General features: G+C 34.6%; 1 protein-coding gene across 1 annotated transcript; it reads right to left on the reverse strand.

Moving 5' to 3' along the window:
• Positions 1 to 443: 443 nt before the first annotated feature.
• LOC141661703 (expansin-B18-like) lies at positions 444 to 1,622 on the reverse strand. Its single transcript, XM_074468708.1, has 4 exons — positions 1,445 to 1,622; positions 1,188 to 1,300; positions 903 to 1,093; positions 444 to 824 (listed from the first exon to the last, which is right to left on the reverse strand). The coding sequence occupies exons 1-4, from the start codon at positions 1,596 to 1,598 to the stop codon at positions 503 to 505; spliced, it is 780 nt and encodes a 259-aa protein (XP_074324809.1). The 5' UTR covers positions 1,599 to 1,622; the 3' UTR covers positions 444 to 502.
• Positions 1,623 to 19,207: the final 17,585 nt, after the last annotated feature.

The following is a 19,207-nucleotide window of genomic DNA, read 5'->3' on the forward strand; positions in this document are numbered from 1 at the left end:
ACATGACTTAATTTATATATGTCCTCACAAGAAAATATTTATGGACCCTGTGAAATTTATTTTTTAATATTTTAAATATTTTCTAGTAGGACGTATATCAAAACTATCTTCACGGATTTTGTACATATATTTTCCTGTGATGTAGGGGATTGTTGCAATGTTCCATAATTTCTACCCAAATTAAAAAGATACTTTTACTACTTAAAAATATTTTTTTTAAATTATTAATATCTCTTATATAATGTGTATGGACTTTTAGATTATTAACCATAAATAATGTATTTTAAATTGTATTAAGAAAATAAATGCATGACAAATATGGTAGTGGATGAAGTTTATTAGAGGAAGAAATAATATATCAAAATTTTTGAAATAGAAATATACTACGCATTTATATTGCATTTCAGTTTAGTTTATTACACATTGATAATAAAAATAATGGCCTTGTAGGCCTCTTTTAGTTAACCATCAAGGAACTAATGATTAAAAACAAATTTTAAAATTAAAAATTGGTATTTGAGAAATATTTTGCACCAGCAGCCCAATTTGCTGGAACAGCATTATCAGCTTCAATAGATTTTCCAGAAGAAGTAGTAATTCTGAAGGAAAGTGGGCCCTTTGTTGATGGGTTGATGTTAGCAGTCCATGTCGCACCCCACGATTGTTGCATTGGAATCCATTCTCCAGAGTTTGCGGGTCGAAGCTGCATAGATGCAATGTCACCATCTCCATTTATGTATTCAATTGCGCTTGCAAAATAATTTGGATTAATATGCTGGTCAATTTTAAAGGCAATTTTTTCCCCTCCATAATTGCATGGCACCCTGAAGAAAACATAAATAAAATATCATAAAATGAACCAAACATCCAATTTTAATAGTTATTGTACTTCTTAATTATACCTTCTAAATTGAATATCCACTTGTCCTAACTGGCGAAGATTATTTTCTTGTCCCGGTTTAGCCATTGCTCCGAAAGCATGACCACTTAAGTCAAAATGAAATGGTACATTGTTACAGGCTCCGGGGCATTCATCTGTGATAGTGACTGTAATTGGTTGGCCTGAACAGAACTGTGAAGCTGAGCATTGTACCTGCAGAATTGATTCGAATATTAATCCCTGATAACTAAGAATATAATTGAAGATTTAAAGATAAAAATTAATGTTATCATTTAAATTGATGTACCTGGTAACACTGACCACAACCATGACCCGAAAGAAAAATCTTGGCATTTCCTGCTGATATCATGGCTGAGTATGGAGCTTGTCCAACATCTGTGTCAAATCCGCAGGCGCCTCCTATAATTGAATAAAAATTAATTACAATTAAAATTTAAGAAAAAATCATATATATATATATATATATATTATAAATCATGTGTGTCAGTTGGTTAGTTTATCAATATATCTGTGGTAAAAAACTATTGAAAATGAATATCTTACCACTTCCAGGGCCGTCAGGGGGGCCATACCATGTAGCTAAAGCTGGTGCAAAACCACTTCCCTGAGCTATACTATGCGAAAATTGCATACAAGTTACTAAAAAATATATGAACGTAATAGATCTGCAAAAGACATTTTGAAGATTAAGAGCCATATATGTTAAACTATGTTAAACAAATATATCTGATAAAAATTGTATGTTCAATACTCAAGAATATGTGATTGGTATTTATAGAGTCGATTATCTCAGAATAATAAATCCATACAGTTGTCATCTTATGCATTATTTCATTTGTCAAAAGAAGATTATCATCAGTTTGGTTGTGGATAACTGTTGGGAATAACTAATAAATTAGGGGTATATTCAATACTCATTTAAATATTTTTTTTGTTATTGAAATCGAGGTGTATTAAATTTATAAATAGGGGTATTCATGCATATCTGATTCGTATTTATAGAGTCAGTTATCTCTAAATAATAAATCCATACAGTTGTCATATTATGCATTATGCCATTTTCCAAAAGAAGATTATCATCAGTTTGATTGTGGATAACCGTTGGGAATAACTAATAAATTAGGGGTATATTTAATCCTCATTTTAATAGATTTTTTTGATTTTTGAAATCGAGGTGTATTCAATTTATATTCTAAAAAGTAATTTAAAATCGTGATATTTAATAAGGATGGAATAAAGTTTTTTGAAAATCTAGATATAATCAATATAAATTTTAAAAATTGCACTAAAACTTGGTGGTATTAAATTTTGATTTTTAAAACTTTATTAAAATTTGATGATAATCAGTATTTTTTTTGTATTCGATAAAATGATAGATTTTGATTGGTTTATTAGTGTATTTTATGTCTTCTGAAATCGAATTATTGAGATTTTGAAAGATTTGTCAAAAAGTATATATCTGCAAGATTTTACGATCATCAATTCTTAAAATATGCGTACAACTAAAATCAATATGAATTGTTTAAATTTATAAATTTTTATTAATGCTCTACCAAATGAATTGAAAATATCTTTTAGTGATTTATTGAATACATATGTGCACACCCTCAATTATAGAGATAGATTATAATTTAAAAATATGCATGTGTAGTTTGGTGTTGATATAAATAAAGAGTATATGTATAAATTTAGATGTGCACATCCCATCTCTGATTCTAATTAACAAATGAGGATTACCACTCTTTTTTATTTAACTATATATGATAACCAATGCATATAATTACCACTCTTTGTTATTGATAAAATATATCTACTTTTTAGCTACATAAAATTTAAAAAAATTGATGTGGTTTTAAAATATGTTATGTCCAAAATATATTATAGGCGTTTGATATAATATGTCTTTAATTTTTGAAATCAAAGCAGCAGAATATCAAATCTAATATCGACATTACGAAAATAAGAAAGAGATGAAAAAATTCTAGGTAAATATGCTTTTATTTAAAGAATATAGACTTCAATATTTGATGGCAACACCAAATAAAGAAGATTGGATGCATTATGAATTTCAAATTCTTTGTTAGTCCCAGAGGATCGTAGAAAGGGGGTTGAATACGATACCAACAATCTTTTTCGATTCATTTCAATTTTTTCGTTAAATGTACAAAATCAAAATAGACACAAAATAATTCATGGAATATATTGCTTTATTAATATAAATCTTGATGTTGCTACATTATAATCAAATAAATGATTAGCTACAATAAATTCAACAGTGTAACGGTATGTTTACAAGCTTAATAAATATGGCCGTCAATGGAGCTTCGTAAATAACAGTTGGTTGTTGAGCAAGATAACTAAATGCATCAAATGCATTCTGCTTCTTTTTAGTGTAGACTTTTCACAATCAAATACGTGGCTTCATTACAGCCATGTTAATTTCTATGCTTCTGTAATCAAATCAATAACCACATCTTCAATTGCGCCTATAGTGTAGTTGGCACTTAGAAACTTGTTTCACTTGCGCCAAGAGGGATGTATTTACTTGCGCCAACAAACAGACCTAGTTTCTTCCCTTATAATTCCAATCTGGTTGTGCCAACGGGGGAATAAGATTCCTTACCTTATATTTTTTAAGTCTGTTGCGCCTAAAATGAACTTCTGGTCTTGTCACTTGCGCCAAGAGATAGTTCTAGGATTAAGAATTATTATCCACTTGCTCCATGAGTGATAAAATATGTTCTAACCCTAGAATCAATATCATTTTACGTTAAGAATGGAGGATATCCAATACTTAGAATAATTTCTTAACTTTTTAAATAAAGCCATATTTTTTCCCTCTTCTGATTCACACTTGTCTGTATCAGCTTGATTCACTTGTATGAATTAAATCAATCATTTTCTGATATGTTGACACTTAGTGCACTGGTCTGTTTCACAAACGACTAGCACTAATTTGGATTTACTCAATCCACTTTACAATTCTGAACGGATACATCCTGTTGGTCATTCATTGTTTTAATTATTGAAACCCTTGATCTTCAATACTTCGAATCAATACATTTCCTAGTCACTTGAAGTCCTATGACATTTTATTCTTCACGGAGGCTTGAACATATTAATGAACTTCTTTCCATGACATGGTTATGGACTTAGAACATTAATTCCATGTTTTGATTCTTTGTATCTATCCAGTCTTCATATTCAGGGTTCATGTGCTTCACAGTTAATATTATTTAACTGTTTTTGTTTCATATTTAGTTATATTTCATCGGTTATATATTACGTTACATTATAATTTACAATCTCCCCCTATTTTTTGTTAGAGTTTAACAAGCAAATCCCAAAGGATAACTCAACTGACAATAAGACAAAGTACGTACGGAAAACAGAGAATAATATTAAATGCATTTTGGATCACATATATAATTCCAGATTTCTTAATTACAGGTTATAATGATAAGAAGTGTTCTTCTAGCTTGAGAAAATAAACTATGTCCTCTTGGTCTTTGTTTACTATATTTTCTTGCTTTGACTACCTTTCCCTTCCTGGGTAGATTCAGTCTAAACAGAATTTCTTTTGGTAGCTTTCTTCTTAGGATCTGAGGCCTGTGTAGAATCCAGTATGAGATTCAGAAGTTTATCCAGTCTTACTTGAACACAATCACGAGCTACAATTTCAAGTGCATTCTTAGGCAGTGGATTGTTCTGCTCAATGAGCATCAGTTGACGATACCTGGTGTTGTAATCATGTGAAGAAGACTGAACAACAATGAAGATTTTCTTGTAAGTACCTATACATTTATCCTTTTAGAAAAGTCTTAAACTCTTTTAGTGTTTTTGCTTCTTTTAACACTTCCTCAAATATTTTCATGATTGGAATCAAGGCACGCTTGTCATCTTTGCATGTTCAAACTTTGACATACGGCAAGGTTTTCTTGATTGGACCTGACTCACTTACTCTGAAAATTTTGATTTTAATCTTCTTTTTATTGATCTCAAAGACTAGATCCCCTTCATCATCCTTGCTGATAATAGGTTCACTATCTTTTAGGAGATTAATTTGAGCCACACCATTGATGAACAACATCTCAAAATATGCTATGTTTAACTTTCTCATGTCTCTTTCTGAATCTCTGATAATCTTGTCATTCAACCTGTAAGTATATAGCCCTTCAGCAGCTTTGAGGCATGTTTTATATCTTTTCACTCTAGGAGCTTCTAGCTTGGCTCTTTTGCTTCTAAGTTGACTCTCTAGAAAGGTGAGTTAAATATATGAAACTAGTCTCAAGCTTTCATCAGATAATGTTAAGTTCTGCATCCTGCCATCTGCAAACGTTTTGATCACGAATGGTTCATCAAAGCTTAAAGAGAGATATTAATTACCATCATGTAAAGATTGTCTCTGAAGTATTCATTTTCCAGTGAAGTCAACCATGGGATTTTTGTATTTAGGACAAACAGTTCAGCCATGTTCATCTTTTTAGCACACTGGTGGATATCTTCATTGCGAACCCATCTATGTGATTAAAATAAATTATCCACTTGTTCTTCAAAGTATCCACCGTTACACTAGTGATTATCTAACTAAACTCGTGATAGAAGACATGAATATTCACATAATGTTTCCTAAATTCTTCCATAATATTTAAGAGCATTTTGTTATCATTATTTGTTTTAAGATAAGTTTCTGGTTTGTCCATTTTTCTCTTCACTTCCTCCCACTTACTTCCTCTTCTAGTCCTTTGAAGATATGACTTCCTTGCCTCTCTAGCTTCCTTTCTTTGAACAACTCTTTGGATTCTGGATCTTGATCTGGCTATTTCATCTTGAATTGCTTCATATGACAATTTAAACTCTTTAGTTGCTCCATAAAATCGGCAATCATCCGAGAAGGCATATTCATCCTCATATTCTTCATCTTCAAAGATTTGCTTTCTCTCTTCTATCTAACCTTTTTAAAACACTGACTCAAACCCTTTAGGAACATCATTTTCATCAATCTCCCCTTCTTCCAATTCTTTCTCCTCCAGTTCAGTGAATAGGGGCTTTGGAGCATATACATCTCATAGAAGATTCCTTTGAGTTTTTAGAACTTGGCTCAGAAGATCTTGATTTGAAATTGATTGCTCCCCTTGAGTTTTAGAACTCTTCTCACTTGCTCTAGCTTTAATGAGCACCATTTCATCTATTCTTTAGTTTCTCTCATCACCTCTATCTCCTTATTTAATCTCATCACGAAACTCATCATATACTGAATCTGCTCCTTGAAATGCACCTTAATTAGATTGATAGCAGCAGCCACTTTTTCTTGATCTAAAATTTCCCCCCCCTCAGTTGTGTTATCCTTCAGAGTTCGGGTTGATTGAGTAGACAACATCAAGTCATGCATTGGTTGTGAAGATAGGCCTGATATAGGAACTTACTTACTGATTGAGGTCATTGGCTCAGTCATGGCAAGAACTATTCCAATAGAAGTGGGAATCAGCGCTTAATTGCTAACTGGGATTTTTGGCCCATTGTTGGAAATTGCCTTTCCCTTCCCCGAGTGAGATAACGATTGCTCCACGAATTCCCGTAAACTAGAAAATAATGCTTGTTGTAGCTAAAGTTATATGGAAAGACGTGCAACTCGGTGATCACTGATAGACATCTCAGCTTTGAGTAGTTGATCTTTCAAAGCCGGTTGTTCTTTTAGATAGTCATCCTTAAATCTAAATTGCCCGTCAAGATATGCTTTCCTAACATGTTGTGACATGCCTTTGGGTGTAGTTTGGATAATGGGTGTAACACCCCCAGATTTGGGGTCAAGGATTCGGGTCGTCATGGTCTTTCTTTACATTAATAACACTTTAACTTAAATCAAAATAAATAACTGCATGCTATGACCCCACAATAATACACGCACTCTACAACACGTTATAGTCTCAGAGATTAAATTGAAATAAATAAAGTCGTTCAAATCCATAAGTTAAAAGTTATTTCAAACCCAAAATTATTACTTAATAAGTTTACAGTTTTTTGCCATTATCCAACATAAGTTGTAATTATACATAATTTGATTCTCAAAAGTAGAAGGCCTAAACTACAGATAGATCTACCTTTACAACAATGGCGGCTAATATATCAGCGGGTAGATGCGGGACGCTTCCCACGCTCTTGCGCTGGGTATGCTTAAGTCTGACCATCCTTCCTAACTGTTGTTGTGTGATGAAGAAATGAAGTAAGAGTGAGCATTACAGCTTGCAAGATAATATATAATGTTTGATAAAATAAAGCATCTTAATATATAAATTTTTGAAGATCTATCATGCATAAGATGATCATATATTATATATAAGGTTAAAAGATGAAATTACAAGATACTTCAAAATACATATACATCTCATAAAACTCACTTGAAAACCATTATTTTTCAAGAAAAATCAGTTTCAATAGTTCATCATATATCGATGAAGATACAAGGAAAGACTTGTATAAAACTCATTTGTTTAAAAAGAAACTCTTTCGAACCCACGTGTGAAAGTAGAAACAAGGTGTTGTTCAAATACATGTAGACGAAGGAAACCACTAGAAAAACGTGATACCTTTGCTGATCAGGCAATTCACCACTCTCTAAAATTTTTATACTAGTAGAAGGGAGAATTCCATTGGGTCATCACCCTGGCCACATGAGAGCGATATGCTGGATTGTCCCACAGCCTCCCACGCTTTGATGAACTACTCCGCAGCCTCTTACACTCACTCTGGCACACAAGGTGCCAGACCATTCCAGTTCCTTGAAGAATCCTATCTTTATAATTGGAATCTGAAATTAATCGACATTCCCCGAGCGTATAATAGCTCGTTGATAGTTACAATATTATATAATCAACTACTTCCCGAATGTGGGCAAGTATCAAAACTTTCTTTATCAATTCAGCAACCTTTGTAATAACCCCAATTTTTGGAATTTTTGAAACCCTTATGAATAGTGATTTTGCCGATTATGCTGAATAAGAAAACTTTTCATACCACACTATGTAGGGGTTCTTTTATTGATCTTCTGAGATATTATTAGTACTCTATGTGGTATATAAGTATATGTAAAGATCGTCAGAATCCAAATCCGAACACTTTGATTTTTCCCGAAAATCCACCAGATACCGAAAGAATTGAGTATAAGGTAACATGGTTAAAGGGATTTAAATTCAAGGATTATAAGAGAGGATCATTAAAGGATTATAAGATATTGAGAAAGATTTAGGGGAACCCAAGTAATAAGATCCCGGATGTGATCCCTCAAACAACGAAAGAGAATAGAGTTAAGCGAACCGTAAAACAAATAAACGACCAAGGGATAAGCACATACAAGTAGAATGGGAAGGAAGCTTCCAAGAAAAGCTAAAACAAGTGGTTAAAAGAGAAGGTGACATCATCGAACCTTAAGGGAAAGACATGTGGCTTGGAGGTGAGGTCATCCAAGTGATGTCATCACTTTATGTAATAACCCCAATTTTTGGAAATTTTTGAAACCCTTATGAATAGTGTTTTTGCTGAATGAGAAAAATTTTCATGTCACGCTATGTAGGGGTTCTGTTATTGATCTTATGGAATATTATTAGTACTCTATGTGGTATATAAGTGTATGTAAAGATCGTCAGAATCCAATTCCGAACACTTTGATTTTCCCGGATATCCAATAGATACGGAAAGAATTGAGTATAAGGTAACAGGATAAAAAGGATTTAAATTAAAGGATTATAAGAGAGGATCATAAAAGGAATACAATATATTGAGAAAGGTTAAGGGAACCTAAGTAATAAGATCCCGGGTATGATCCCTCAAACGATAAACGAAAACGAAAGTTAAGCGAACCGTATAACAGATCAGCGGTCATTAGGCAAACGATTAGGAAGTTAATCAAGGGGATTAGTGGGGATGATGTCATCCAACCAATAGAAAGAGGACAAGGAGGGGAGGATGACATCATGAGGATGACACAAGCATGACATGGGAAGGAAGGAGGTGTGGTTGAATGAGAACCACACAAATTCAAGGGCAAAAAGGTAATTGACTAAATCAAACACAAAAACAAAGCAACCAAGCCAAGTAAAATCATTTTCATCAAAATCAAAAAGAACCAAGGCTTGTTCTTGAAGAAGCTCTCGGCTTTTTACTATTCAAAAGAGCAAGAAATTCAAAATCAAAGATCCAAGCTTCCTAAATTGGTGAGTTAATTCCCTAATCATCTTCATGCTTAGTTAGGGCTATATCATGAGTTTAAGCCATCAATTCCTTCTCCATCTTCTCCATTTAATCAAAGAAGAAGGCTATGAATAGTGTTTTCAAGTTTTTAACTTGAAGTTTTTCTTGTTTTCCTTGAAGATCCAAGCATTCCTAAGACTTCTCAAAGCTTCTTAAGGCTTCCTAGCTCCTCCCACCACTTCAAGGAAGGTATACCATCTCCAAACCCTAGATTCCTATGTATTATAAGATGATTTTGATTAGTAGAATGATATTGTAGCTTGTTGTTGTGATTAGAGTTTGGGAATTGAAATGGTAGTGAAATGGAATGGTAAATGTTGTGGTTTTGATTAAAAGAACTTAAGTATGGTTAAAGTTAAGCTTAGGCATAAGTATGAATGTTAAAATTGAATTGGTTGAGGTTGTTATGATGTGATAAGGATGGATTTTGGTTGTATGTTGGATTTGAGGTTGAATTGGGAGGGTTTTGAATGGTTTAAAATATTGGAAATCGCGTAAACATAGCCGTCGTAACGTCCCATTTTCTTTGGACTGTTTTTGTGCATAGCATTAGGACCCGAGAACCCCCTGCTAGATTATGACCACTGCCATGTTTAGATAGCTCATGTTACGAGCTTCGTTTTGATATATAGTTCATTCGATTCCGATGCACGGTTTAGGAGAAACGACCGTTTCAAGTAACGGCGTTTCGCGAACGAAACTTTTCCCCTCGCCTTACTTTGAAACATAGGTTAAAGACAAAAAAGGGTTAATTAATGCATGAAACATTTATGGTAAGTGTGTTAGGCAGTTGGTAAGACACTCGCGAAGGAATCGCCTTAAAACTCGTAAAGGATTAAATTATTAAAAATGGTGGAGCCGAGGGTACCCGGGTGACTTAAGCAAATCAGTAAGCGCAAAACAAGCGTTAGAGTCTAAGTTAGTTAAAGTATAGATTTACAAGTGACTTTGGTTTAATTCCAACTTACTTGTTGTTTATAGGTTACCAGACTCGTCCCGAGCCTTTTATCACCCCAAGTCGCTCAGGCAAGTTTTCTACCCGTTATACTGTTGTTGTGATGTATATGTGTATATGCATGATCTTGTGATAAATGCATATTTGTTATTAGCAAATTCTTGCGATATATTGTAGCATGTGATATGGTATATATGCATGCCTGTTTCGTATTCTTGATTTATATATTTGTTGGTTCAAATGCTTATTCGTTGCATAATACCTATGCTAGAGATAAGCGGTATTTGCGTATACCCTTAGTATAGGGGATCAAAAGGTGAACTTTTTCTAAAACCGGGAGGCGAGGCTCCCGAGTATAATATATATTTATATATATATATATATATTGATATAGTTTTTAAAATTATTAATCAAATAAGGTTTATTCGATAACTTTATTTTATTTAATGAATATTATTACGAATATTCATTCGAGGGCTTATGACTCCTTTATTTTATTTAATGAATATTATTACGAATATTTATTCGAGGGCTTATGACTTCTTTATTTTATTAAATTAATATTATTTTGAATATTCATTCGATGACTTATGACTCCTTTTATTTTATTATTTGAATATTATTTGAATATTCATTTGAGGGCTTATGACTCTTTTATATTATTTATTGAATATTATTTGAATATTCATTCGAGGGCTTATGACTCAGTTTATATTATTTAATGAATATTATTTGAATATTCATTTGAGGATCTATGACTCCGATTATTTGCTGAGATATTCTTTATTTTATTAAAGAATAAGGTGTCGATAATCAAACTTATCTTTGATTATTCAACTAAAGATAGTACTTTCGTATAAGTATATCTTTGGTTATTTAATACTCATTTCAAGTATAAGTTTTAAAACTTCTACTTCAATTATTTTTTATAAAGATTATTCTTTATGGGAATATTATTTAAATAATAATATTCAGATATTTTCTAATATATTGGGACTGATTTATTTCATTAAATCAGCATTACTCCAAACACTCTTTAAAGTGTTTTCGAGTCTTCAAAATAATTTTTAAAAGTTAGAGCGGATCCCAAAACTCATTTTTATATTTAAGATCTTCCTTTTAAAGGGGATTTAAATACTCGTTCAAAACTTGAGGGATCCGGCTCAGTGGTGTATTTTACATTCGCAACGAGGTTGCTGTTTTGAGAAAACATCTTGATTACTTGCCCATCGTTCGGGAAGTAAGTTCATCTATTTGAGTCGGCATAAGCAACATGGGCTCAGTGGGCGTCCATGAAAGTGTAAGTGGCTCTGTGGGAGTCCATCAAATGCGTAAGTGGCTGAGTGGCAGTCCAGCATAAGGTCCTATTGCGGCCAGGGTGATGACCAGTGGGGAATTCGTCCATCTACTAGTAGAAAAGGTTACTTATTGGTATCTTTGCCTGATCAGCAAGATATCAGGTTTATGCCAAGGTTTTCTCCTTTCCAAATTCATTGGATATTGCAACTCTGTTTATAATTTTCATAACAAAGGTTTTCAAGGAGTGTATGAAATGTATATATATAGGTGTATATATATATATATCGGGATTTAATGAAGTATCTCGTAACTTCATTATTTATAATGATATTCAAAGATTGAATCTATTCAAATCTTGTCTTGTAGTCTCATCTATGCGATGAACTTTTGAACTGATTATAACTTGAACGGTGGTAGTTCAAGTAATATTTGGAAAAGATATAAGTATATTGGGGTATCTTGTAACTTCATATTTTCAACTTATATCTAGTTAATGATTATCTTATGCATATCAAAGATTTTCAGAAAAACGTTGAGACAAGGGTAGATATATGAGATCACCTTGCAACGATATTTTTATACAATTATAAACTGGAACTCTGTGTATATTATGCATGGAAGAGGACTTCCAAGATTTTGAAAAGTATATATGTATATATACTGAATATTTTGCGACTTCATCGCATTAAGATATCAAACTTGGTTCATTTCTTTTGACCAAGACTTTCATGAGTACTATGAGAAGGCTCATATATTATTAATCATTATACATATTATTTTGGTGGGCTTGCTGCTCACCCTTGCTTTCTTCTTTCATCACACAACAACAGATAGAAAAGATGAACAGGACCAAGCTCCCGATTCGCAAGCGGTTAGAAAACGTTCCGCAGTCTTCTGAAAGCGTTGATGCCGCCGTAGCTGAGGTAGGAGCTACCAATAGGCTAGGTTTTCAACTATTGATGAACCAGACTTATGTATAATATGAATTGTAATAATGGCAAGGAATATGTAAATTTATTCAGAACCTTTTTAAGGTGTAACGGTTTATAATTGTGGAATATAAGGACTTGTGTTATTTTTTGAGTGTTCATCTCTGAGACTATAACTTGTGGTGTGTGTGTTTATTGTGGGGTCACAGTACAGAGTAGTTGATTATTTATTAAGATTGGGTGTTATTAAGGGAAATGGAACTCGTGACAACCCGAATCCCCGACCCCGGATCTGGGGGTGTTACAGAAGTGGTATCAGAGCTAAGCGTTATAAACCTCAGAGATGATGTGACGTTAAGATAATAAGTTCACTAAGATAATAAGAACTCTTGCCAAGTTCCTAGTCGGGCTACCTAACGTAGTACTGACAGTTAAAACCCTTATGGGAACCCTTATAAATATCGTGATAGAAGCGTAGTTCATTATCGTATATGGTAGCGGGACTCCAAACCCTGAGGTTGAGGAGCAACAACGCGATGATGTTTTATTACTTATTGGAGATCAGATTATGGATCCGATAGAGCGTCCTAACGCGGGATCGGATGATGTTCATGTTGAGGATGTTGTCCTAGAAGGGATAGTTGCTGAGGAGGATCCCATGGAGGATCCTGACAAGAATGAATAAAGGACCACTGATGAATTGATGACCATGGTTAGGTCGACTACCAGAGGTAGAATTGGTCGGTCACTATCGGAGGTTAGTTCGAGTTTGTAAAGATAGTAGCCCCTTTAACGCGGCTTACTCGTAAGACTGAGAAGTTTGAATGGACAGAGAAATACGAGAACAACTTTCAAGAACTGAAGCAAAGATTGGTGACGACCCCTATGATGGCATTGCCGGATGGAAAAGGAGATTTTGTGATGTGTAGTGACGCTTCGCATAAGGAATTAGGGTGCTTCTTATACAGCATAACAAGGTAATCGCGTACGCATCAAGACAATTAAGGGAATATAAAATTCAATATCCCCACCCATGAGCTTGGGCTCGTGGCAATAGTTTTGCCCTAAATATTGGAGGCACTACTTGTATGGAAAGAAGTACGAGATTTACACAAGCCATAAGTGCTCTAGTGTATTTTCACGCAGAAAGAGCTCAACATGCGCCAAATGAGGTGGTTAGAGATAATCAAGGATTACGATTATGAGATTCTTTATCATTCGGGGAAAGCCAATGTGGTGGCTGATGCCCTTAGTAAAAAGGAGAGACTCAAGATGATAATGTCTTTGAGAGAGTTTATAAGAGATTTTGAGAAAATGGAAATAGAAGTGAAGGTAACCGGAGCCGGTACCAAAAAGCTGTTTGAGATTGCAAGACAGACCGAATTATTGGAAAAGAACATATTGTGCCAGAAAATGTGATGAATGAAGGCAGAGAGCCAAAAAATAGATATGAGATTAATACCGAGAAAGATGATAAGGGAATAATGAGGTATTCCTATAGAATTTGGGTTCCAAATGTTTAAGAGCTTAAAGATGAGATCCTAGATGAAAGTCATAGTTCAAGGAATAAGATTTAGGGCAAACCCTGAATGTGATAGTCAGGGAGGACGCCATGAAGATAGAAGGAACCCATAACATAATGAAGTGGAAAATGAGGATTTTAACGTATAAGATAACCCCAAGTATGGGAGAAGGATGAAACATTTCATACTGATAAAATAGAAGTCGAGCAAGATAAGGAGACCCGAGACGGTACTCCTATATGGAAATTCATGGACCTGTCTAAACAGAACTTATACTTTTATTCCCAACCACCACCTTAAGGAAACAATGCGGTAGGAAATCCTTTCATGACCTTTAAGTCGCTAAGCTCTCAGAGTTCCAAGGAACAGTTTGACCCAGTCGAGGCAAGAGCCTGACTAAAGGAAATATAGGAATTATTTGAGATTCTAAATGATTGACGAAGCACAAAAGACTGTTTTTGTCACTTACCCCCGTAAGAGAGAGGCCACCCGTTGGTGACAGGCCAAGAAAGGCACAGAGCCAGAGGTTATAATAAACTGATTAAAGTTCAGACAATTGTTTTCGGGAAAGTACTTCCCAAGGTTATGGAGGTAGTGTAAAAGCTTTAGAGCCAGAACAAAAGCGGACGAGTATGATGAATTATGAATCTAAGTTGTAAAAGTTGTCAAGATTCGTTCTGAGGACACGAATCCAGAATGACGGGATGTTTGAAATCAATGCTTATGTTGTGTTAGTTCATGTAATGGTTGTAATGGAAATAAAAATAAAAGACTGAAAAGGGAAGGAGTATAAAGGGATATAAAGGAAATAGAGTTGAGAAGTGATAAGGGAGTTAGGTATGGGAAACCCTAAGAAACCCTTGCAATAAATATAGAGAAGTGTGTCATCATCAGCGCGATGGTGAGTGATCATGAGATAAATTCAAGGTTTGAAGGCGTAAGCGATACGTATAGTTAATTCCCTTAAAGTTGACAGTATTCGATGAAACTTTGAGATAGATCGATTGATTAATAAGGAAACGCGGATGGACGGAGGAGTCAAGAAAGTAAGAAATTAGGAAAATTGGATGAAAGAAGTGACCTTCAAGAATATGAAGTGTAAGACCGGTGGCTTGATACCCAAAAAGGGAGACGCCAGGTATGAAAGATATCCCAACATTGAGATGACTGTTGAGATAAACAACAAAAGTAAATAAGGAATTATTAAGAAGAAGTTCACGTTGAACATGACCAATATCTTCCAGAACATCCTTGTTATCGTTACCCAATTTAGGCAATAAAAGCGGATAACCATTTTTATCTTTTGAAGGCCATGTGGATTGACCTTAACTTGAATAAGGATGCTATTGTGAAATTCGGTATAGACTATCGAGGTGGAAATGATTGAATAAGATACCCTTATCAGGGATATATGACTTTATTTATCCATGGAAGGATGCTTGTACCTTTTTAAAGGTGGAATTAAGGATAGAACATCGGTAACTTAAAATGAATCCTAGGGGAATGCATAAAGGTTGGCATTTCACCCTTAATAGGGATAGTATGAGTTTTGGCAGTATGAATTGGAAAGGATTAAGGTAATAATAACCTTTAAGGATCAGTGGAGAAATTTTTCAGAAGTATATAGACAATGGTTCTAGTATTAGTAAATGGTATTTTGATATGCCCTGTATATAGGGAATACAGGAGGAACGATTGAAGGATAACCTTAGAGGTTTACAAGGAGAAAGGAAATATTCGAAATTCTCAAGAATAAAAATGTTGATAAAGGAAATATGACATAATTATAATGATGCCAAGTGGGGCACGTGTTAAACCACGAGAAAGTATGGATCGAACCAGTAAAGGTCAAAATTATTCAGGGCAATTAGGACTTAAGATAAAAGATGTTCTAAGTATGATTGAGAGTCAGTCGTGACAGTGATTAACCTCTAAAGACTGAGGCAATAACTTATGGAAAAATGGTGATATTTTTTTATTACTCATCAGATTTTAAGGAATACATCTTCACAAAAGCAGTAATTGAAATAAGGTAGAAAATTTATTTGGAGGTGGTTAAAATGACATTGATTATAAGGAAATTTTAATATCAGGAAAGGCCAAAGAGGTGGCCGACACTTTAAAGGTAAGAGGATAATTATAGGCGCTTGTGCCAGAGGAATACAGTGATGATGGTTAAAACTGTGAAGGTTGTATTATGGTTTGGAAGATTGACATTCCTTCTGATGACTGTGCAATACCCAACCGTAATAGTAGTTGGTAAAAGTTTAATTCGTGTAATCGCCATGAACGGGCTATCTATCTTAGAAGGTCCTATCTTGAGAATAAGCCAGGACCATATTTCAAAAAGGACCAAACAAACCTTTGAGTTAAGTCTTCTATTGAAGGCATATGATTAAGAATGGTATTAACCTGTTATCGGTGCTTTGATTGAAACTCTTCTGCAATTTTATATGCTTCATGTCATGTATGTATGTCAGGATCAGGAGTGTTCTTCATGAATTATGAATGGTGATTATGTTAACTCCTTAGAAGAATTCTATACTACATGTATGGACTCTGTATGGTTAGATATTAAGATTTCATGGAAAGTGAATGACTACAGTAGGTCAACGGTGGGCCATAGTAATGCAGCAATGATTCTGCGAGTAATGAGCTGATTACAACCGTGAGAGTTGTATTGGAATGGATGTTGAGATTGAGTACCGCTAAACGGGTCGTGGTAGTGTATAAGTTATCATTGATAGACTAATTAAGTAGAGTATCTACCTATTGAATATTTATTCCCTCTTATGAAAAGAGAGTCGTATTACTATATGAGGAAGGTTGCGGTGCAAGCATAGAACTCTAGTAACGGTGATGTCTAAAATGAGATCCCAGGTTCGATTTTCGAAATCGAGGGAGTTTCAAAGGTGATTGTGTATAAGCTCGAGGAAGAGCATGGGTCCATAGAATGATGGACGGAATAGAAATATTTAGGCATGGGAAATACGATGCTATAATACTTGATGCTGATATAAATATGTATATGTTTTGTTCTCCTATGACAAACCTCTGTAGTTCAGAGGTAGGTTCCAAGCCAGATATTTTGTGGCAGTATATTTTTTTTATATATACAATTCTCTTCAGTTCGTTCTTTTCTCTTCTTTTCATTTCATGTAAGTTGAGAAGAACAACCCTTCCAGAAGGGGAGGTATTGCCGAATGACTGTCTATCTGTGTGATAGAAGCCTAGTAGGATACCAACTATTGTTTAATTGCTTGTCAAGTACTAAAGGCTGGCCACCTTCTGTACTAACTATGTGAGATAACAAGTGTTTATGATCATAGTGATCTCTCAATAAATTCTTTTACTTCTATATGAAGGATTAAGCTTTCGAAAATAGAAACAGCTGAAAAAGGAGTAGTAAAGTTATGGTGGTATTCAGAATGGGAACACATTCGTAATACTAAGGTTGACGTGGTTATTAAAAGGTTATAGAACGCTAACGAGCAAAAGTATAACCAGTATAATATTAGGAACGGAAGGTAGGAGCGATTACGAACTCGAAAAGAATGGGTATTGAGAAGCAGAAGCTCTAATGCTAAAAGCTATAATGAGAGTCTGTGCAATAGACTTGAAAGAAATTGGAATGATCACTTAACACGGATTGAGTTTTCTTACGACAATAGATCATTTGTCATTATAAAGATGTCGCCTTATGAGATCCTTGAGGGAAGACAATGTCGATCTCCCTTATGTTAGGATGAAGTTGTAGAGCGCAAGATGCTCGGACCAGCAGTGGTCCAAAGGACCAAGGATATAATAGATCTAATCAGAAGACGACTGGTAGTAGCCCAAGATGGACATAAAAAGTATGCTGATTTGATAATGAAAGGACAAAGAGTATGAAATAGGGGACCTAGTAATGTTATAGGTATCCCTTGGAAAGGATTGATGAGGTTCGGAAAGAAAGGAAAGCTAAGTCTACAATTTGTTGGACCCTTGGATATATTAAGACGTTTGGGAAGTTAGCATATGAGCTAGCCCTAACCCCGAACATGTAGCAGGTCGTAACGTGTTTCACGTATCAATGTTAAGGAAGTGTAATTCAGATGCCAGATAAATAGAGGCATATGAGCGCATAGATATGCAACCCGACGTAACCTATATGGAGCAACCAGGAAGGGTTATAGAGTGAAAAGGAACAAGTGCTTAGGAGAAGGATTATCAAACTAGGCAGAGTTGGTGGTAGGACCACAATGTCGAAAATTGACTAGAGAGTTAGAAGGCACAATGCTAGAAAAGCATCCCAAACTGTTTTCTATCTGATTCCGGGACGGAATCCTTTTAAGGAGGGGAGACTGTAATAACCCCAATTTTTGGAAATTTTTGAAACCCTTATGAATAGTGTTTTTGCTGAATGAGAAAAATTTTCATGCCACGCTATGTAGGGGTTCTGTTATTGATCTTATGGAATATTATTAGTACTCTATGTGGTATATAAGTGTATGTAAAGATCGTCAGAATCCAATTCCGAACACTTTGATTATCCCGGAAATCCAATAGATACGGAAAGAATTGAGTATAAGGTAACAGGATAAAAAGGATTTAAATTAAAGGATTATAAGAGAGGATCATAAAAGGAATACAATATATTGAGAAAGGTTAAGGGAACCTAAGTAATAAGATCCCGGGTATGATCCCTCAAACGATAAACGAAAACGAAAGTTAAACGAACCGTATAACAGATCAGCGGTCATTAGGCAAACGATTAGGAAGTTAATCAAGGGGATTAGTGGGGATGATGTCATCCAACCAATAGAAAGAGGACAAGGAGGGGAGGATGACATCATGAGGATGACACAAGCATGACATGGGAAGGAAGGAGGTGTGGTTGAATGAGAACCACACAAATTCAAGGGCAACAAGGTAATTGACTAAATCAAACACAAAAACAAAGCAATCAAGCCAAGTAAAATCATTTTCATCAAAATCAAAAAGAACCAAGGCTTGTTCTTGAAGAAGCTCTCGGCTTTTTACTATTCAAAAGAGCAAGAAATTCAAAATCAAAGATCCAAGCTTCCTAAATTGGTGAGTTAATTCCCTAATCATCTTCATGCTTAGTTAGGGCTATATCATGAGTTTAAGCCATCAATTCCTTCTCCATCTTCTCCATTTAATCAAAGAAGAAGGCTATGAATAGTGTTTTCAAGTTTTTAACTTGAAGTTTTTCTTGTTTTCCTTGAAGATCCAAGCATTCCTAAGACTTCTCAAAGCTTCTTAAGGCTTCCTAGCTCCTCCCACCACTTCAAGGAAGGTATACCATCTCCAAACCCTAGATTCCTATGTATTATAAGATGATTTTGATTAG

The sequence above is a fragment of the Apium graveolens genome, chromosome 5 (assembly GCF_009905375.1).
Source record: "Apium graveolens cultivar Ventura chromosome 5, ASM990537v1, whole genome shotgun sequence".
Classification (NCBI taxonomy): domain Eukaryota; kingdom Viridiplantae; phylum Streptophyta; class Magnoliopsida; order Apiales; family Apiaceae; genus Apium; species Apium graveolens.